At 56.6% G+C, this 17,755-nt stretch overlaps 2 protein-coding genes across 2 annotated transcripts; one reads left to right on the top strand and one right to left on the bottom strand.

Annotated features, from left to right (window-relative positions):
- Positions 1-82: 82 nt before the first annotated feature.
- On the top strand, positions 83-3,522 carry LOC116951279 (EKC/KEOPS complex subunit LAGE3). Its single transcript, XM_032969795.2, has 3 exons — positions 83-254; positions 1,311-1,445; positions 2,613-3,522. Exons 1-3 carry the CDS (start codon positions 232-234, stop codon positions 2,746-2,748), a joined length of 294 nt encoding a protein of 97 aa, XP_032825686.1. The 5' UTR covers positions 83-231; the 3' UTR covers positions 2,749-3,522.
- On the bottom strand, positions 3,419-12,988 carry ZXDC (ZXD family zinc finger C). The gene is made up of 12 exons (XM_032969772.2): positions 10,646-12,988; positions 9,506-9,662; positions 8,936-9,222; positions 8,327-8,479; positions 8,023-8,101; positions 7,657-7,787; positions 6,979-7,164; positions 5,601-6,421; positions 5,327-5,417; positions 4,704-4,837; positions 4,495-4,590; positions 3,419-4,057 (listed from the first exon to the last, which is right to left on the bottom strand). Exons 1-12 carry the CDS (start codon positions 12,720-12,722, stop codon positions 3,947-3,949), a joined length of 4,323 nt encoding a protein of 1,440 aa, XP_032825663.2. The 5' UTR covers positions 12,723-12,988; the 3' UTR covers positions 3,419-3,946.
- Between the last annotated feature and the right edge of the window lie 4,767 nt (positions 12,989-17,755).

The raw sequence follows: 17,755 nt of genomic DNA, 5'->3' as shown, positions 1-17,755 counted from the left end.
CATGGCCGCGCCTGGGGCCACGTGACCGCACACCGCCTTCCACCGCGATCTCATTTAAATAGGCGCGCACCAATGAAGTTGTCCGTCCCCCCCCCCCCCCCAGAAAACCGCTGTGGGTCTTTGGTTCCGGCTTCCGTCTGAGTTCCGGGCCGCACGTGGAAAGGCGGCGCTGCTCCAGGTCTTCGCGCACCCCGCTTCGGACCTCCCGCGGGGGTCCCCACCCCCGACACGATGGGCGAGCAGCCGCTGGGCTTGTATCCTTCCCTCGCTTGGGCAGTGGCGATTACGAGAGACCGGTGGATGCCAATCCACTGCTGGATGAGGGCCTCTCCCCCCTCCCACGCCTGTGCGGCGGCCGCGTGCGGCGGTTAGCTGAGCGCACCTCGCCGGGAGTGTCGTTGCGAGTTTGGCAGCAAGGGAAGCCTAGAAGGTTATATATTATAGGACAGCACAGTACTGCCGTCTCCTGCCCGCAGTGTATAGGTTGAGTACCCCAGTGAGTACAGGGCATGGATCCGGCATCACCCCGGTAAAACCGGGAGAGATGGCACGGGGCAATTGGTCGCACGCGCATAGCGATAGGTTTTCCCCCGACGTGGTGTGCCGGTTGGTGGGGATACTGGGTGCTTAAAAAACACACATGCAAACACTTCTCAGAACTTGCAACGATAACACAAGAAGTGTTGTGCCCTCTGGGCTCTGGAGACAACCTGGAGAAGATTCCAGGCATGCGTTGACAAGCTATCAACATTATATTTATGACGATAGGCATGTGTGTACAAAATGTTGAATCACCCTGTATGTTCAGAGTGTGCAGACTCGGCTGAAAGTAAGCCCCGAATCTAAAAAGAGTTACACTGTTACAGGAACGCGCGCGCGCCACACCTTCGAATTGCGACGGCGTCTGGCAGAAGGAAGGAAGCAATGGCTTTACATTAACAGCACTTTTGTGATGAATGATTGAAATTTACACCTGCAGCGTAACTCGCGTGGGGGCAGGGAGAGGGGGGTCATCGGTGGCCAAAGCAATAAGTCGGGGATACTTGACAACCACCGTGAGATGTTCTCAACAACAGTGTAAAACAACAACGTGTGTAACGATGTGATTAGGGGGCAGGAGGCGGCCGCGCTTTAGAACAGCCGCCTAAGGTGCGACCGTGCGAGACATTCAATATTGGGACCCCGCAACCCGAGCCGATGATGCCGTTCCCCACGCCGCCGCAACCCCATACATCCCCTTCCCCCAACTCCGCCTTTGTCTCTCTCGTCCCCCACGCCTCACTTGTGGAACCTTAACGCGAGGACTCCAGCGAGCTGGAGGTGCCGTTCCCCTCGGCACGCGAGGCGCGCATCGCCTGGGCGGCCCTGAGCGCAGACCCCGAGCCGCGCGGCCGCGGCATCTCCCGCGTGGAGGAGCTGCGCCTTGGAGGGGGCACCCTGGGCGTGTGGGTGCCGGGTCGGGGGTCCTGAAGGGGTCCGAGCGGGGGGTCCTGAAGGGGTCCGAGCGGGGGGTCCTGAAGGGGTCCGAGGGGGTCTAGGGGAAGAGTGCCGTTGGGGTTCTTGGATGTCCCCTGCGAGGAGCAATCGGCAATCGCGAACCTTTGTGCTCCGTGTGCTCAGCACCCCACGGAGGACGTTGAACTTCTTCTTTGGTTCTTTCGGTAAAGTCACGTAGAATGAGAATAAAATAATAAATTGATAAAATAACACAATATTCTCACGACGTTTCGGCCACAACACAAGCGGCCTTCATCAGGTGAAGGGAGCGAGACTGTCTGGTAGGACAGCGCTGTCCTACGACGTTGAACTTCTTTCGCACCGTATGTAGCCAAACGCGTGAATCGGAGGTGCCGAGGGAAGGACAACACACGTGGTTGTAAATCAATTTCCAATCTAAATTTAAACGACGTGTATGGCTCCATTGGCTTCCTGATACAAACCTGGCAACCCATACGGTTCACCCCGTATTCTTGTATAGAGAAATTGAGTTTGCAGGTCCATACGGTGTACAGCCGTTTCAATACGGGCAAAAAAACGTTGTTTTGTTCGTGTTTCTCCCTTGCGATGGAACTTTGTAGGATGAACGTTGAGATAAAAGCACGGTGATAAATAAGGTCTGAAATAGTCTGTAACAAGGTAGAGCACTGATAAGGGGTGGACGGGTGCGCTAATATAGAAAGAGCGTTCCAGACGGCGCATCTGAACGCACGAGATATGCGGTGACCACCGTCTTTGTTCGAACCACAAGCCGCGACTGCGAGGATGACCGGAGTTCGCGAGATGGCTCAACGAGATGCGCGTGTGCCTTTGGGCGATGTGCTCTGTACTGTTGTGGTCCATATTGTGTTGGGTGTCGTGAACTGTTGTATATACGGTGTCGTTTTGTGCTGTGCGCTCTGTACACTGCGATCTATGCTAAGCTCTACTGTGTTCTGATCTATAGTTTTCTACCTGTGCTGAGCTTTACTGCGATGTGCTCTGTACCGTATGTGTACTGCACTGTGTTGGCTTGTTCCCTACACGTGCTGCGAGTTCAGTGGCCCGCTCTCTGTCCGCTGTGTGCTGGATTGTGCTGTGTATTCAGTGGCCCGCTCTTTCTCCGCTGTGGTTAGCCGCTGGAGCGCTGCAGAGGCGCGGATCTTGCGCGTCTCCGTCTCCTCGTACCTTGATCATCTCGGCCTCGTGCTGCGTACCATGGACGCGTTCGGCCCACCCCAGCCTGGATCGGCCCAAAACAACTCGGCCTAGCGCGGGGCTCCCACAACCACTCGCAAGCTCACCCGTCTTGCCTGCCGGCCCAGGAATCGCCCTGGGACGTTCCACCTGGGCTGGGAATCTGCGTACTCCACCACCACCATACTCTGTTGACTTAGCCCCTCCCTGTTCCATCTCCCCCTCGCTTCCCCACCGTCCTTTATCACTCGAAAGATTTTCGTTTACAAAATATTGCACGTAGACATGGGTGAGGTTATGTGATCCCAAGGCAACATAATACAGGGTGACCCAGTTATAGACATCCCGCTAAAATAGGAAGGTTTTATAGAGATGATCATCTCAAAATCTCGACACGTCTCACCTATCTCCATCAATGCTACCACTTTCCTACTCTGTTCAACCGTAACAGCTTCCTTCCACAATATTTAGTCACCAGTTGAGAAGAGGGATCATTAGAAACAATGGGGTAGCTATGAATGGATCACCATGTAATTCTTTTTTGCACTGGCCTGGTTCACTCAAGCAGAGTGGTCATGGAAACATCGCCCAGACTTAATGCAGTCCAAGTCGAGATAGTCCACGCCGGTCCATATAAACCTTAGCCCCGCAGTCTAACTACTTTATCACAGATTAGCCCAGCCACACCCGGCAGACAGAGTGACCTCCGCTCAACGCCCAGTTAAACACAAGTAGCACATGGGGGTGCGATTGTCAGGTTTAAACGTCTCCATGTTTCACAGCTGGGATGTGTGCGTGTGTGACCGACGAATTTAAATAAATGACGTGGGCGTTACACGTGAATCTGTCCATGCTGCCGCCTTGCTATCAGGTGCAGCCGTGTGTCCCTTAAGTACACTTTACTCTTCAATTAAAGGCACGCGTCCTTAAAAAAACGTCCGTCTGTCCATTTCCCAACATCCTATGTACAAGCGCCCACATATGACCACGCAGATACACAACACACAAGCTCCCCAATACCATCATCTTCACATTCTGTACACTTTGTAAACTTGCTCCGTGGAGGTAACCTCTCCACGTGAAGCCCCTTCGCGCTTCCAAAGTCCTCTGGGAAGGCAAGCGGCAGGCCTGTGAAACCCAGACTCGTCGTCCGCCCCACGGGGCTAGTCGGGCGCTGCAGCCGAAGTTCGGCTGACCGCTGTGGTGGTGGGTGTCACCGTGCACTCGGGGTGGGGGGCTGTAGCTGTCAGGTCCGGTGTAAGTTGTTGTGGGTCTACTCGAGGTCCTGGAGGTTGATGGTGCTTCCCGGAAACTGCGAGCTGCTCGGGTGAACGAGGCCAAAGTCGCCCACCTCCTCCTCGCCTGTAGCGCACGATGCCTGTTCCTGGAATAAGGGAAATAAGCACGCTGCATTGGCGCGTGGCCATCGAGTGTGAAAGGAGTGCAACTGCACCGGGGTCCGCGAAAGTAACCCAGGCACCGCTGCTATGAAGAGGGGAGATTTGACAGGGGGGCCCGCTCGCCTCCCTCCCCTCGCCTCCATTTTATTTTCTGCGTCGGGGCCCATGCCCACCACACTGCATCGGGACCTCCCTGACATCACTGTTCAAACACTGGCAAACGTGTGACCCCCTCCTGTCAACACGTCACCCACATGGCAACGACGTACGTGCACCACCAACATGTGAACATGATCGCTCAAATGCACGTGGCGTCCACATCTCTGCCCAAGTGCAGCGGTATCAACTTGACCCCGTCTACAACGCCAACGGGCCCCACCGCGGTATAAATGCGGCGGGGCTTCAGTGAGGGTGACCTCACCTGCAGGATGTGCACGGGGAGGTCCGTGGAGTGCGACGAGTGAGGACCTTGCGAGCCCAGCCCAAACGACAGGTCCCCCTCGCCGCCTGCCTCGTCCTGCACACACCACGAGCAGCACCGCACCAACCACGAACGCCAAAATTCCGTGAACACCGCCACACCACGAGCGTGCCAGAAGGTGTAGCTGATATGCGTGCCGCGTGCCATACCTGCAGTATCTGCACCTGAAGGTAGTGCGCGCCGGTGCTACCCGGGTCCTGCAGCGCCAGCGCGCTAGAGTAAGCACCAGTAACTCCGGCCGTCACAGCCCTACTTGATTTGCTCTTCTTCTTGCCAGAAGCCCCTGCCAAGATGTCCCACCGTCGGTATAATCACCAGTGTCATCATTACCACCATCATTGGTGATTGTAAACACGATCATCATTGTCATCATTAATAGCCATTATCATAAAGTTTAAGATGTGCAATTCATTATACGGGAGCGCGGTGGTCTGGCACTTTGCACACTGCGCTATGAACCCAGCGACCTGGGTTCGTGTCCCAGCCAAGGTCAACATCAGCAGCACCTTCCCCATCCTGTAGTGCACTGACCAGTATGGTAAAGTTTCACCCTACTACTGGAAAATAAAGAGGCGCGAATCCGATTCACCAAGAAAAAATAAGACCGCCGGTCTGCCTGCTGCGGCACGATCGTGGTTTTAAAAACGCGACATGGGGGACCAAGTTGAGAATTAAACTGTTCTGCTGGGCTACATGGATGTAGCTACACAGGGCTACGAAGCAGCCCATGTGTAAGCATCGACACAGAGAACAGCGGTGCCAGGTGTGGTACCAGCGCTGTAGGGGGCGGCACCGATCTTGCGCTTCCTGTGCTTGGCCAACTGCACGGAACGGTAGTCGGTGCGCGCAGAGCCCCCGCTCTCCTGAGGCGACGGACGAGCACACGAGGGCAACACGGACACGTGAGGGAAACGTATAATAATTTTCCACTGGCAAATCCAAGCTGTGCCGGCGCAGGGCTCTTTGCCAAAGGAAGCCAGAACCAAACTGTTGAAACTCTGGCCCCGCAGAAAAAAAGTATCCAAAAATAACACACGCGACCTCACCAGCAGCGCTTGCACCGATGCCAGCGCCACGTCCACCTCCCCTGGACTCAGCGATCCCAGGCCGCAGAACGCCGGTGCGAGCGCCTTGGCCTGCTCCCCCCCTCCCCCCAGCGGCGCCAGCAGCCCCAGCGCTTGAGCTTCGGCGCAAGCGGCGGGAGGCAGTGATGACGGCAGCATCTCGAGGCTCAGCGGCGTGTGGGACAGCGCCACCGAGGATTGGCGCATGGCACACGTGTCATGGCCGCCCGCCGCCAAAATGGTGCCGGTCTCTGTACCAGCACAGGAAGGGGGGGGACTCGGCAACTCCGCGCCGAGCGTGGCAGTGGACTCCAGCTTCATGCACAAGCTTCCCAGCAGGCCCGGGCAAATGACACTGGTCGTCTCTGTGTTGGCGGTGGTGGCGGCACCACTTGAGGGTGACGAGGAGACCGCTGGGATCAATCCCTGGTCCTCCACTCCGTGCTGCTGCTGGTGCTGCCGGCGCCGTTCTGCCGGCGCGGCACCACCTTGTGCCAGGCCCTGCCCAGCCGGTGAACCACTTCCTTCCGTGCCCCCTCGCTTGGTATCTTGCGGCGAGGTCCGGCACAAGCGCCCGCGAGCACCGCCGCCGATCGCTGTGCCGTCCACCGTGAGCACGTCGTCCCCGTAGCTCGGCGGCGACCCCCCGCCGCTCAGGGGGTCAGAGGTTGCAGTCAGGCAGGAAGAAGAGAGGTTGGACGTCAGCAGCTTGGGGTCGACACTGCCGCCGCCGCCACTGGGGTCATCGTCCGGGTCGCAGGCCGGGACGAGGCAGCCGGACTGCTCGAGGAGAGCGAACTGGGCTGTGGGAGTTTAGGACAGGCACGCGCGTGGCAACGCCTCGTCAATCCACCCCCGGATGAAGGCCTCGTCGCGCCGTGTCGGGTTATGAGGGTGGTTGAATGCACATCGCCACACTGGGCAGTGCTGGTTGGTCATGGTTTGAACCCAGGACCAGTTATGATTTCACTCGCCACTGAGTTATGGCGAGGACTGGAAGCGAGGTCGCCGGGTTAATCACTGCGCCACCACTTCTCCCATCATCGGCCATGACCAACCCACTGCTGGATCAAGGGTTCCCAAAATCTTGGCCACCTCTCGCAATCAAAATATATAATTTAGTTAATCCATAATCTGACAGTAATAAAACATGCGTGCTCGGCTGTGTTGCTACTAATTCAAACATTTTGACGCGTGAATCTCTAACGCAACAACCAATTCTAACGAGCGATTTAACGCAACGCCTGACAGCCGACCGCGCAAACGGCACCCGGTCCCCGCCAAGTCCCGTCGGCGGCGGCACAGGGTGCCCGGTGTGGTGATGCAACGGCGCGCAGCGTGCCGCCCTATCTCCACTCACCGGGGCTCACGTTGTGTAGCTTCATCATGTGCGCCTTGACGCTGTGCACGGAAGCAAAGAGCTTTCCGCACGTAGCCACGGGGCACTGCGAGCGCAGCCCTTCGCCGCCCTCGCTGTCACCGCCGGCACCGTGCTTACGCGAGTGAACATAGAGGCTACTGCGTGCAGAGAAACGGGCGCCGCAACCTGCGGGGTGGAAAAGTCACCATGAAGCGGAGGCATGCTCACTCCAGTCACTCGCTTGCTTGCCAGTGGTCAGTCGCCTCCTTTTCACTCTTCTATAGCTACTACTACCATGGCTACTGTACCTCATTGATTTCTCCACTCGTAGTTGAGGACTCGGTCTCATCATCCTTGCTGCGTTCAATCACCACACTGAAGGTCACAACAACTCACTCACTCATCCACTCACTCGCCCAACCATTCAATCATTCGCCCGCTCACTCACCCCTTACTCAACCACTCACTCGCCCAACCATTCACTCATTCACCTACTCACAAACCCACCCTCTCACCACACTTTCTGCTTCATCCCTCGCACTGCCCCACTTTGGAATTCCCCACCCCCATCATCTCTTTTCTCAAACGCTTATAACCTTGCTCCATAGTACAATTACAAATTTACAGAAACGTTCAACAGACGTAGGGCGACTATGGCAGGAACACGTGAACCCTCACCCTGCACGTCGCAGCTGAAAGGCCGCGTGCCCGAGTGGGTGATGGTGTGGCCCTTGAGGTGCTCGGCCCTCGTGAAGGTCTTGCCGCAACCCGGCTCCCGGCATGCGAACCTCCGCTCGTCGGCGTGCTTCCTGGTGACGCACGCCGGGGAACGGTTGGGTGGGGGACGGTGGGCGGGCTGCATGCGCTAGGGCTGTCCTGACGTGGTAATGCGACGACAACACGCAGGCTCCATCCAAATCCAACGCTTTGTGCCAACGATGAGAAAAGCTACCACACCAGAAAAACGCGGGCGGGCTGGAAAACAAATTGAATCGACGGACAGCAAAGGGTGCTGAACCATTTGAAAGAAAGATGCGCACCCACCTCTTGTGACGCAGCAGCTTGGACATGCAAGTGAACGTCCATCCACAGCCCTCGTGCTCACAAGTGAACGGGCGCTCACCTGAACAACAACAGGTGAGGTTAGCGATGCGATGTACAGAATCAAAATATTCATACTAGAGGAAGCCGATGAGCTATGCAGCACTTTTTCACAGATGTCCAGTAGTGCTGCGTTCTCAAGCGTGGTGGTGTGACGCCATTGCCGGTGCTGCTGCCGATGTTGCCGATGCTGCTGGTGGTTCTGCGTGCCCCCCACCTACCCACCCCACCATGTGCCAGCGCTCACCGGTGTGGCTGCGCAGATGCAACGTGAGGCGGCACGCCTTGTCGTATGTCTTCCCGCAGCCCGGGTAGGAGCACACAAAGAGCTCGCGCGCGCGTGCATGCGAGCGCCGGTGCGCACCCAGCGCGTTCGCCGTCGAAAAGGTCTTCTCGCAGCCTGCCGGGGCAATGGACACCACGTGGTTAAGACGTGGTCGAGGGGGAGCCGGCTGCCCGTATCCCTCGGCCACACTGGCCACACATACTCCAATAGCCACATCTACGGCCACACCATCAGCTACATTGTCACCTTCAGAAACACTGGCAGAGCACGTGAGCGACAGCGCCAAAAGCCACACAACCAACTACATAGCACGTGCACGAACTAAAATCCACCCACACCACTGACTACACATCTCTCACACACCGCCAGACATTCCCGCAGGCATACGTCATCAACCACTCCCCCTTCCGGGCTCACCGTGCCGACAACTGACTCCCAGTCCCTCCAGCCACACCATCGGCCACACTGTCACCCACATATCCCCAGCCACAGCGGCCGCGCTTCCTTGCCCTGACCACACCGCTGTTGCCTGCCTCTGACCACACCACACCGGCCGTCTCGCCGTCGCACCGGGGAAGTCGCACAGGTGTGGGCGGCGAGGTTCAGCGTGGACGCGTTGGTGAGCAGCGAGGCGTGCCGGCGTCGCGAAGGCGGCGCCGCAGAGGAGGCAGGCAGGCGCGCCGGTAACCCCGGCGCCGTGCGCGCGCCGGTGAGCCTTGAGGTTGTAGACGGTGGAGAAGCGCTTGCCGCAGTCGGCCTCCTCGCACACGAACGGACGCTGCTTCTCATGCGAGACGAAGTGCCGCTTCAGCTTGTACGACGAGGTGAAGGACCAGCCACAGTCGTCCCACGTGCACCTGCGTTGTGGATGGTTTGGTGGGCGCATGAATTAGAACAGGAAAGGAACTCATCCTTTTGTGCATTATGCAACAAAAACAATAACCCTCCAGAATTTCATGAAGAACTGCATTGTAGTCCTCACCGCGTTCAGTTTTTTGCGCTTTTAGAATTTTCCGCCCACATAATTTTGTTGACAGGCCATGTTACGCGACAATAATTTTATTTACGTTAACCGAGATCAACCGATATGAATCGACGCGCCGCTCTGTGGGCGAGCTGCCGACTCGTGGCGGCACTGACCTGTAGGGGCGCCCGTAAGTGTGCGCCATCATGTGCACCTGCAGCTTGCGCATGCTGCTGTATACGCTGTGGCAGCAGTCGACGGTGCACGGGAACTCCTGGCCATTACAGTGCTCGTCATCCTCCTCCTCTTCCACCTCCGCTGCGTCTCCCCGACCTGCACATAGCAGTACCACAATGACAAAGATCCCCCGTATAGTCTTAACAGACTATTGGGGCGAGTGCTGTTAGCAAGTAGCACCTATGAAGGCCGGCACAGCACATGAGGGGGTGGGTGGTCAGCACTAGCCCGACCGCCTTTGTCTCCCTCGTGGAGATGTTTAGTACACACTCCACCAGGTACTCATTTGAGGTTGAGTCGACCTAGTAGAGGCTCAGGAACGGTTCAGATAATTATCAGCGGTGTGGGTGGCTGTGAATGGGAATCGAACTCGGGTCGCCGGGTCTAAAGCGCACCAGGCTAACCGCTGCTTCCACCGCAGGATGTATGTAATCCCAATTGAGTAATGTGCAGGTCCTTTTAAAGAATTGTTTCAGCATGTCTGGTGAATACCAGTTACGTTGCATGACTTGCGGTCGTGTCGCGACTCGCTGCATACAATTTGTTTGCGTTATAAATCAAACTTAAATCAGCTTTGGGGTAGACCTGAATACCCAACGGTGAAGAGAAAGGCGCGTAAGTTTGGAATCGAACCCAGGCCCTTTTTTTGCTGCGAGGCTAATGTGTTGCCACGATATCACACTACCGCCCCATATCATGATCACTGTCATCTGCTTCTGGACACAAGACAGAGAGTGTGAAGGGTGACCCGCGTGGACACGCTGCCTGTGGGTTCCCACGAAGCAGATCCACGTGGTCTTGTGCTACAACCGAGCCTGGAACTCATGCCCAATCAATCGTATGGGCAACTTCATGTGACTTTAACCTCCCCTCCCCTGACGACACCTTGACCCTCCTCACTCCTTGAACTCAGTCCTGATTGCTGGACACCAAACCTGGATCCTTAACTCTCTAACCATGTCTACTTGACCTCAGCCCTGGATCCTTCACCTCAGTGCTGGACCGGCTGACCCCAGAACTTCAGCCCTGTCGCGCGATCCAGACCCCTGCACTTGCTGAGGGCCCGACAAATCCCCTACCCGTCACGGCGAGCGTGCAGTCTCCGTCAGCAGCCAGGCGGCAGTCGGGTGAACGACCGAGGCGCTCTCCCCCGTCCGGAGGGTCAACCAGGCCGCCCGGTGGCCCCTTGGGGACCCCGTCACTCCCTCCATTCGTGGGCCGCGTTCCCCCATTACTGTCTTGCCGCATGGCCTCGGCGCCGCTGCTCCCGCCGCCCCTGTCGGCGGCCGCGTCCAGGTCGACGATGAGGCACGCATCTCCCACCACGGCGAACAGCGCCTTGTCCTCCTCCCCCACAGGGGCCCCCCCCTGCGGCGGTGGCTCCCCCTCCGCCGCCCCAGCATCGACTAAAGTCAGGTTCGGGTCTAAACCTGGGTGGCCAAACGGCGCGGCGGAGGCCGCAGAAACGACACCCGCCACTCTGGCCTCGTCCGACGGCCAGACGGGGTGAGGCACAACATCGCCACCACTGGGATCGCAGTTTGCCACGTCCCGAACACACGTGGTTCCGTCCGTGGCATAGGGCCTGGGGATCACGCTGCTACTGATAACACTGCTGTCGGTGAGGCTGATCATGCCGCTACTGTTGCTGCTGCTGAATGTGTTGACCCCCGTCCATGGCTGCGCCGCTGTGTTGGAGCTGTCGGGTGACACGGATCCACTTAAGAGAAGGGAACCAACCCCCTCCGCTCCCTCTGCTCGTTCCGCCTCCACACTCTCCGCTCTCTCCAATCCATGCACTCCCTCCTCCGTGCTCTCCACTCCCAAAGCTTCCATTCTCAATCCCGCTACTTTCTCCGCTCTATCCCCCTCAATCCGCCCCATTTCCTCTAGCTGTACCATGCCGTCCAAGCCCTCCTCTATTCCTACTCCGTCTCCTCCTCTCACTTCCACTCCCTCAGTTCCCACCCCTTCCAACCCCAAACAATCCACACCGTGCACTACCTCCAATCCTACACCGGCCATTCCCTCTACTCCCTCCACTGCCACCCTCCCCAATTCCAATCCGTCCACCCCCTCCTCCCCTTCGTCCACTCCCCCGACTCCCTCCAGCAGCAGTGGTCCTCCCAGCTCGAGTCCGGGGCCCATCTCGTCCGCGCTGGGTCCCACGATGCTGAGAACCACGTACAGCTGCTGCTGCTGGTGCTGCTGCTGCTGGTGGTGGTGTTGATGATGAGGATCCCCCGCCTCAGCTCCCTCTTGGGACCCGTCCTGGGACGCCGCCTGGTCTCCGAGGACTCCCAGATCATCCCCTCGGTCGCCCTCGCCGACCCGGGTGCCACACAGCTCGGCACTGATGATCACCGGGAGGCTGATGGTGCCGGAGGTCGGGCCGAACACGGAGGGCACGGCCAGCATGAGGGGTTCCGAGGAGGAGCAGGGGGACACGGGGAGACACGGAGATACCGGAGGACGCGGCGGGGACGCGGGTGGAAATGGGGACCTGGAGGAGGGACACGGAGACACGGGCGGGCCCGGGAGACACGGGGACATGGGGGTACACGGGGACATGGGGGTACATGGGGACATGGGGGTGCCGGGGAGACAAGGAGATACGTAGGGACATGGGGACTTAGGGGATCCCAGGGGACACGAGGATCCAGAGGGGCACGGAGACACCGGGGGACCAGGGAGACAAGGAGACAGGGAGGCACACGGGGATACGGGTGGACCGGGGAGGCACGGGGACATGGGGAGACACGGGGACATGGGCAGACACGGAGACATGGGGGGACACGGGGACCTGGGGGTACACGGAGACGCAGGGAGACACGGAGACACTGGGGGACAGTTGGATACAGAAAGACACGGAAACACGGGGAGACACGGGGACACTGGGAGACACGGCGACACGGGGGGACAGTGAGACACGGGGGGGCAGTGAGACACCGGGAGACACTGAGACACCGGGAGACAAGGGGAAACGGGGGAACACTGAGACACGGGGGAACAGGGGGACAGGGGGAGGCACTGAGACACGGGGAGGCCCGGGGACATGGGGAGACACTGGGAGACAGGGAGACACTGAGACACGGGGGGACAGGGGGAAGTCACGCGGCGCCGCCCCGAAGCCCAGGGCTCCCCCTGCGCCTCCATCTTGGGCTCCCGCTTGCGAAACCCGGGTAGGGTTCCACGGCACGGATCCTGGATCGGGCGCGGAGCCTGGGTGGGACGCGGGACTCGGACCGGAGTCAGGAATGGAGCACGGTGCAGACTCTGGGCTTTGTGCAGATTGGTGCAAGTGTCGTGACGCCGCCACGCGTTGTCTCGAGGGGCCTTGGTCAGAACACAACACGAGCTCGAGGCCCGGGCTTCGTTCTTGGTGGATGCTTCAACTCGTGCTCTCTCCCAACGTCCCCTCCCCCTTGTGCTTATCCCCTTTTATACCTTCCCATCAACCCCTTATCAGTGCCCTACCTCATTTACAGACCAATTCAGACCTTATTGTCCTTATAAATTTCAACGTTCATCCTACAAAGTCCCATCACAAGCAAGAAACACAAATACATTGACAAAACATTTGTTTTGCCCGTATAGAAACGGCTGTACGCCGTATGGACCTGAAAACTCAATTTCCCTGCACAAGAATACGGGGTCAACCGTTTGGGTTGACAGGTGTCCTGTCTGGGAGCGCTGATCACCCAACTTCAGCCAATCCTCGACCTCCTCCTCTAACGGTTATCAGCCGTCCTCCATACAGTCCACCCTCGCTTCCTGCCTTTTACGTTTTTAATCTCTTCTCCAATCGCTTTTAAACCTCGCCTCCCGAACAATCATTATTGAGGCCTCCATGCGCCAATCGGAGGCCTTGGTTGACTTCCTGACTGTCCGTTTGCACGGACACTTGTATTAGGTAAGTGGTCTGTTGTTTCGGTCATTACATTACCCTCCACCCCCGCCTTTAAAAAAAGCCGTCCCGGTTAACACTGGGAGAGAAATGACCAACCCAACAGACCACGAAAAGCCAAGGGAAACTCTTCCCACCAGAACTTTATGATGTTTTTACAATGTGTCCTTGTGTCCAACTTGGCAATAAACAATGGAAAGAACAATTGTGTGGTGTGAGTATTTTTCCCGCGCAGATTATGCACCTCCCACAATTAGTAAATAACAGCAGGATTATGGGAACAATGGGGTGCAACAATCCCCTGCTCCGTCCAGGAACAGTGTCAGTACCATCGTGCGCATCTTTCGCAGGTCCTCGTTGCTGGACTAGTGGAGTCTGCAGGGTTCCGCATTGAACCGTCCTGCTTTACTCTCGGTTTCGTGGGCAGCACAGGATCATGCACATGTGACATGGGTGTTGCGGATGGCTGCAGTAGCTTGTCAGACACCCCAGACTCCGGCAAAATAGGGCATGGAGATGAGGTGCATGGGTGATGATGAAGATGAGGCTTAAGGCATGACGGGTGACCATACCAACGGTGATGTTCCGACTGTATACGTACGCCTTGTGGACGGTTTACCTCAACAATTTTGACTGGGCCCTGCCATAGCCAATGCAATTTAGAGGTACATAATGGGACCTATGGGCAATACAACCACAATTTGTCGCCAACTACCCAGGGGGTCCTTCGATCTGCCAGTATCGCCTTGAAGATGGCGATGCCTTCATAATCTAAGGCTGTAGGTAATGCCTTTAGGGCTTCCTCCTCTATCCAGTCCAAGAACTAGTATACAGCCTCGAGTCATCTGGTGAAGACTCCCCAGTCGCCACTGGCCATCGCAAACTCCCTGACTGGCCTCAGCCGGCGAGGTCAGTCGGCCACTTTGTCGCGCGCCGCCGGGGCTGCCTCTTGCGATGGTGCCCCAGCCGCCACCGCCACTGTGGCTGTGCTGGACAGCCCCAGCTCCTCGGCTCCCGCCGCAATCGGTCGGACGGCTCCAACTGCTGGCTCCTCTGCCACTGTCCCTACAGCTCCCGGCCTCCCTTCCTTCTCCATGAGCTGCAATACAATCCGAAAGACCGCGTCTGTGAGGCGGTCAATCCGGCCCTCCAGCCGCTCTCAGCCCCCGGCCACCAGCGGCGCTTGGGTGAGCAGGCTCTCCTGCTGCTGCATCTGCAATGGCTCTTGCTCTGCCGGTGCTGTCACTGTCTCTCCCGCATGCCTGAGGTTAGTCTTTGGGTCCTTCTCTCCCAGGACGTTCTGGAGAAGGACCTCCTCGTCATCGGACGTTATCGGTGGGTTCCTTTTTTTGGCCTGGGCACGACATATTTATTCAACCCCACTTCTGACACCAGTTGTAGTGGCACCGACACACGTTGTTACTATGCACATTTATTAGACAAAACTCTAACTCAAAGGCCGGGCTTCGTTCTTGATGCTTGAACTTGTACTCTCTCTGAACACCCCCTCCTCTTGTGCTGTCCCCTTTTATACCTTCTGAGCCCCTTCTCTGGAAGCTCCGCTCACCCCACTTCCTTCATCCAATCCTCGACCTCCTCCTCTAATGGTTGTCAACCGTCCTCCCAACAGTCCACCCTCGCTTCCTGCCTTTTACGTTTTGAATCTCTTCTCCAATCTCTTTGAACCTCGCCTCCTGACCAATCACTCTTGAGGCCTATCTGCACCAATCGGAGGCCTTGGTTGACTCCCTGGCTGTTTGGTTGTACACTTGTGTTAGGTAAGTTGTCTGTTGCCTTGGTCATTGCACAAGCTAAGTCTGGTGCAGGCTTGTGCAGATTAAAGGCTAGGCTCAAGCTAGTGCAGGGTCAAACTGGTGAAGGTTTAGTATGGTGTAGCCTGGTGCAGAATAGAGGCTAGTGCAGGCTAAATATGTGTGCGAAGCTGCTGTGTGCGAAGCTGCTGTGTGCTGAGACGCTGTGTGCGAAGATGCTGTGTGCGACGACGCTGTGTGTAGAGTCGCTGTGTGCGAAGACGCTGTGTGCGGAGATGCTGTGTGCGAAGACGCTGTGTGCGGAGTCGCTGTGTGCAGAGTCGCTGTGTGCGAAGACGCTGTGTGTGCGAAGATGCTGTGTGCGAAGACACTGTGTGCGAAGACGCTATGTGCGAATACGATGTGTGCGGAGACGCTGTGTGCAGAGACGCTGTGTGCGAAGACGCTGTGTGCGGAGTCGCTGTATGCAAAGACGCTGTGTGCGAAGTCGCTGTGTGCGGAGTCGCTGTGTGCGGAGTTGCTGTGTGCTGAGATGCTGTGTGTGGAGACGCTGTGTGCAGAGACGCTGTGTGCAGAGTTGCTGTGTGCGAGGACGCTGTGTGCGGAGTCGCTGTGTGCGAAGACGCTGTGTGTGGAGTCGCTGTGTGCGAAGACGCTGTGTGCGCAGTCGCTGTGTGCAGAGTCGCTGTGTGCGAGGATGCTGTGTGCGAAGACGCTGTGTGCAGAGTCGCTGTGTGCGAGGACGCTGTGTGCGGAGTTGCTGTGTGCGAGGACACTGTGTGCGGAGTTGCTGTGTGCGGAGTCGCTGTGTGCGAAGACGCTGTGTGCGGAGATGCTGTGTGGTTACAATGTCTCAGTCTGAGTGACTACACAATCATGCGGCTGGTATCCCTGAGTGAGGAGAGGGCGAGATGAGGATGAGGTGAGGTGATCATTAGGTGTTGGTGAGGTTGAGGTGAGATGATGTTTAGAGTGAGGTAAGATTATGGTTAGATTGAGGTCGTAATGGATAAAGGTGAGGTTTAGGTGATGTTGAGGTAAGAGTGAGGTGCCCAATGATAGCGAGGTGATGTTGAGAGATCAAGGTGAGGGTTAGAATGGTGGCAAAGGTGAGGTGATTACAGTAAGGCTTAGTGTGGTATGCATAGTATCTTGAACTTTTTCGCACCGTATGTAGCCAACCGTGCAAATCGGAGGTACAGTGAGTGGTCAGACGTTTCTTGTAGTTGGCCACCAGGTTTGCACACATCTCAAGAGGGATTTTGTCCCACTCCTCTTTGCAGATCTTCTCCAAGTCATTAAGGTTTCGAAGCTGACGTTTGGCAACTCGAACCTTCAGCTCCCTCCGCAGATTTTCTATGGGATTAAGGTCTGGAGACTGGCTAGGCCACTCCAGGACGTAAATGTGTTTCTTCTTGAGCCACTCCTTTGTTGCCTTGGCCGTGTGTTTTGGGTCATTGTCATGTTGGAATACCCATCCACGACCCATTTTCAATGCCCTGGCTGAGGGTAGGAGGTTCTCACCCAAGATTTGACGGTACATGGCCCCGTCCATCGTCCTTTTGATGCGGTGAAGTTGTCCTGTCCCCTTAGCAGAAAAACACCCCCAAAGCATAATGTTTCCACCTCCATGTTTAACGGTGGGGATGGTGTTCTTGGGGTCATAGGCAGCATTCCTCCTCCTCCAAACACGGCAAGTTAAGTTGATGCCAAAGAGCTCCATTTTGGTTTCATCTGACCACAACACTTTCACCCAGTTGTCCTCTGAATCATTCAGATGTTCATTGGCAAACTTCAGACGAGCATGTATATGTGCTTTCTTGAGCAGGGGGACCTTGCGGGCGCTGCAGGATTTCAGTCCTTCATGGCGTAGTGTGTTACTAATTGTTTTCTTGGTGACTATGGTCCCAGCTGCCTTGAGATCATTGACAAGATCCTCCCGTGTAGTTCTGGGCTGATTCCTCACCGTTCTCATGATCATTGCAACTCCACGAGGTGAGATCTTGCATGGAGCCCCAGGCCGAGGGAGATTGACAGTTCTTTTGTGTTTCTTCCATTTGCGAATAATCTCACCAACTGTTGTCACCTTCTCACTAAGCTGCTTGGCAATGGTCTTGTAGCCCATTCCAGCCTTGTGTAGGTCTACAATCTTGTCCCTGACATCCTTGGAGAGCTCTTTGGTCTTGGCCATGGTGGAGAGTTTGGAATTTGATTGATTGATTGATTGCTTCTGTGGACAGGTGTCTTTTATACAGGTAACAAGCTGAGATTAGGCGCACTCCCTTTAAGAGTGTGATCCTAATCTCCTAAGATACATCAAGTATATACGTTCAAATTGCATGAGAACGCCAATTCCCAAGCAGCAAAACAACAGAAACCCCATTCCCAGACCCCCACAGCGAGACAACACGCAGTAGCTCTGTAAATTGTTTTTACTATCGATACACGGGGTAAGGAAGAAAGTTACAAATCACATTTTGCAAATGCAGTTGTATGATGAAGCACCAAAT

Source organism: Petromyzon marinus, chromosome 42 (assembly GCF_048934315.1).
Source record: "Petromyzon marinus isolate PM22_M1 ecotype Great Lakes invasive population chromosome 42, UKy_Petmar_22M1.pri1.0, whole genome shotgun sequence".
NCBI classification, from domain to species: domain Eukaryota; kingdom Metazoa; phylum Chordata; class Hyperoartia; order Petromyzontiformes; family Petromyzontidae; genus Petromyzon; species Petromyzon marinus.
Note: the sequence above shows the minus strand (reverse complement) of the source record. Positions and strands in the feature narration are given on the sequence as shown.

Coding starts and splice junctions, on each gene's coding strand:
- LOC116951279 (XM_032969795.2), top strand. CDS start 232: ATGGGCGAGCAGCCGCTGGGCTT. Junction 255..1,310: donor GGCGAGCAGCCGCTGGGCTT/GTATCCTTCCCT, acceptor CGAGGACTCCAG/CGAGCTGGAGGTGCCGTTCC. Junction 1,446..2,612: donor GGAGGGGGCACCCTGGGCGT/GTGGGTGCCGGG, acceptor CGCTGTGGTTAG/CCGCTGGAGCGCTGCAGAGG.
- ZXDC (XM_032969772.2), bottom strand. CDS start 12,722: ATGGAGGCGCAGGGGGAGCCCTGGGCTTCGGGGCGGCGCCGCGTGACT. Junction 9,223..9,505: donor ACTTACGGGCGCCCCTACAG/GTCAGTGCCGCC, acceptor TCCACAACGCAG/GTGCACGTGGGACGACTGTG. Junction 7,788..8,022: donor AAGCTGCTGCGTCACAAGAG/GTGGGTGCGCAT, acceptor GTGCGTCACCAG/GAAGCACGCCGACGAGCGGA.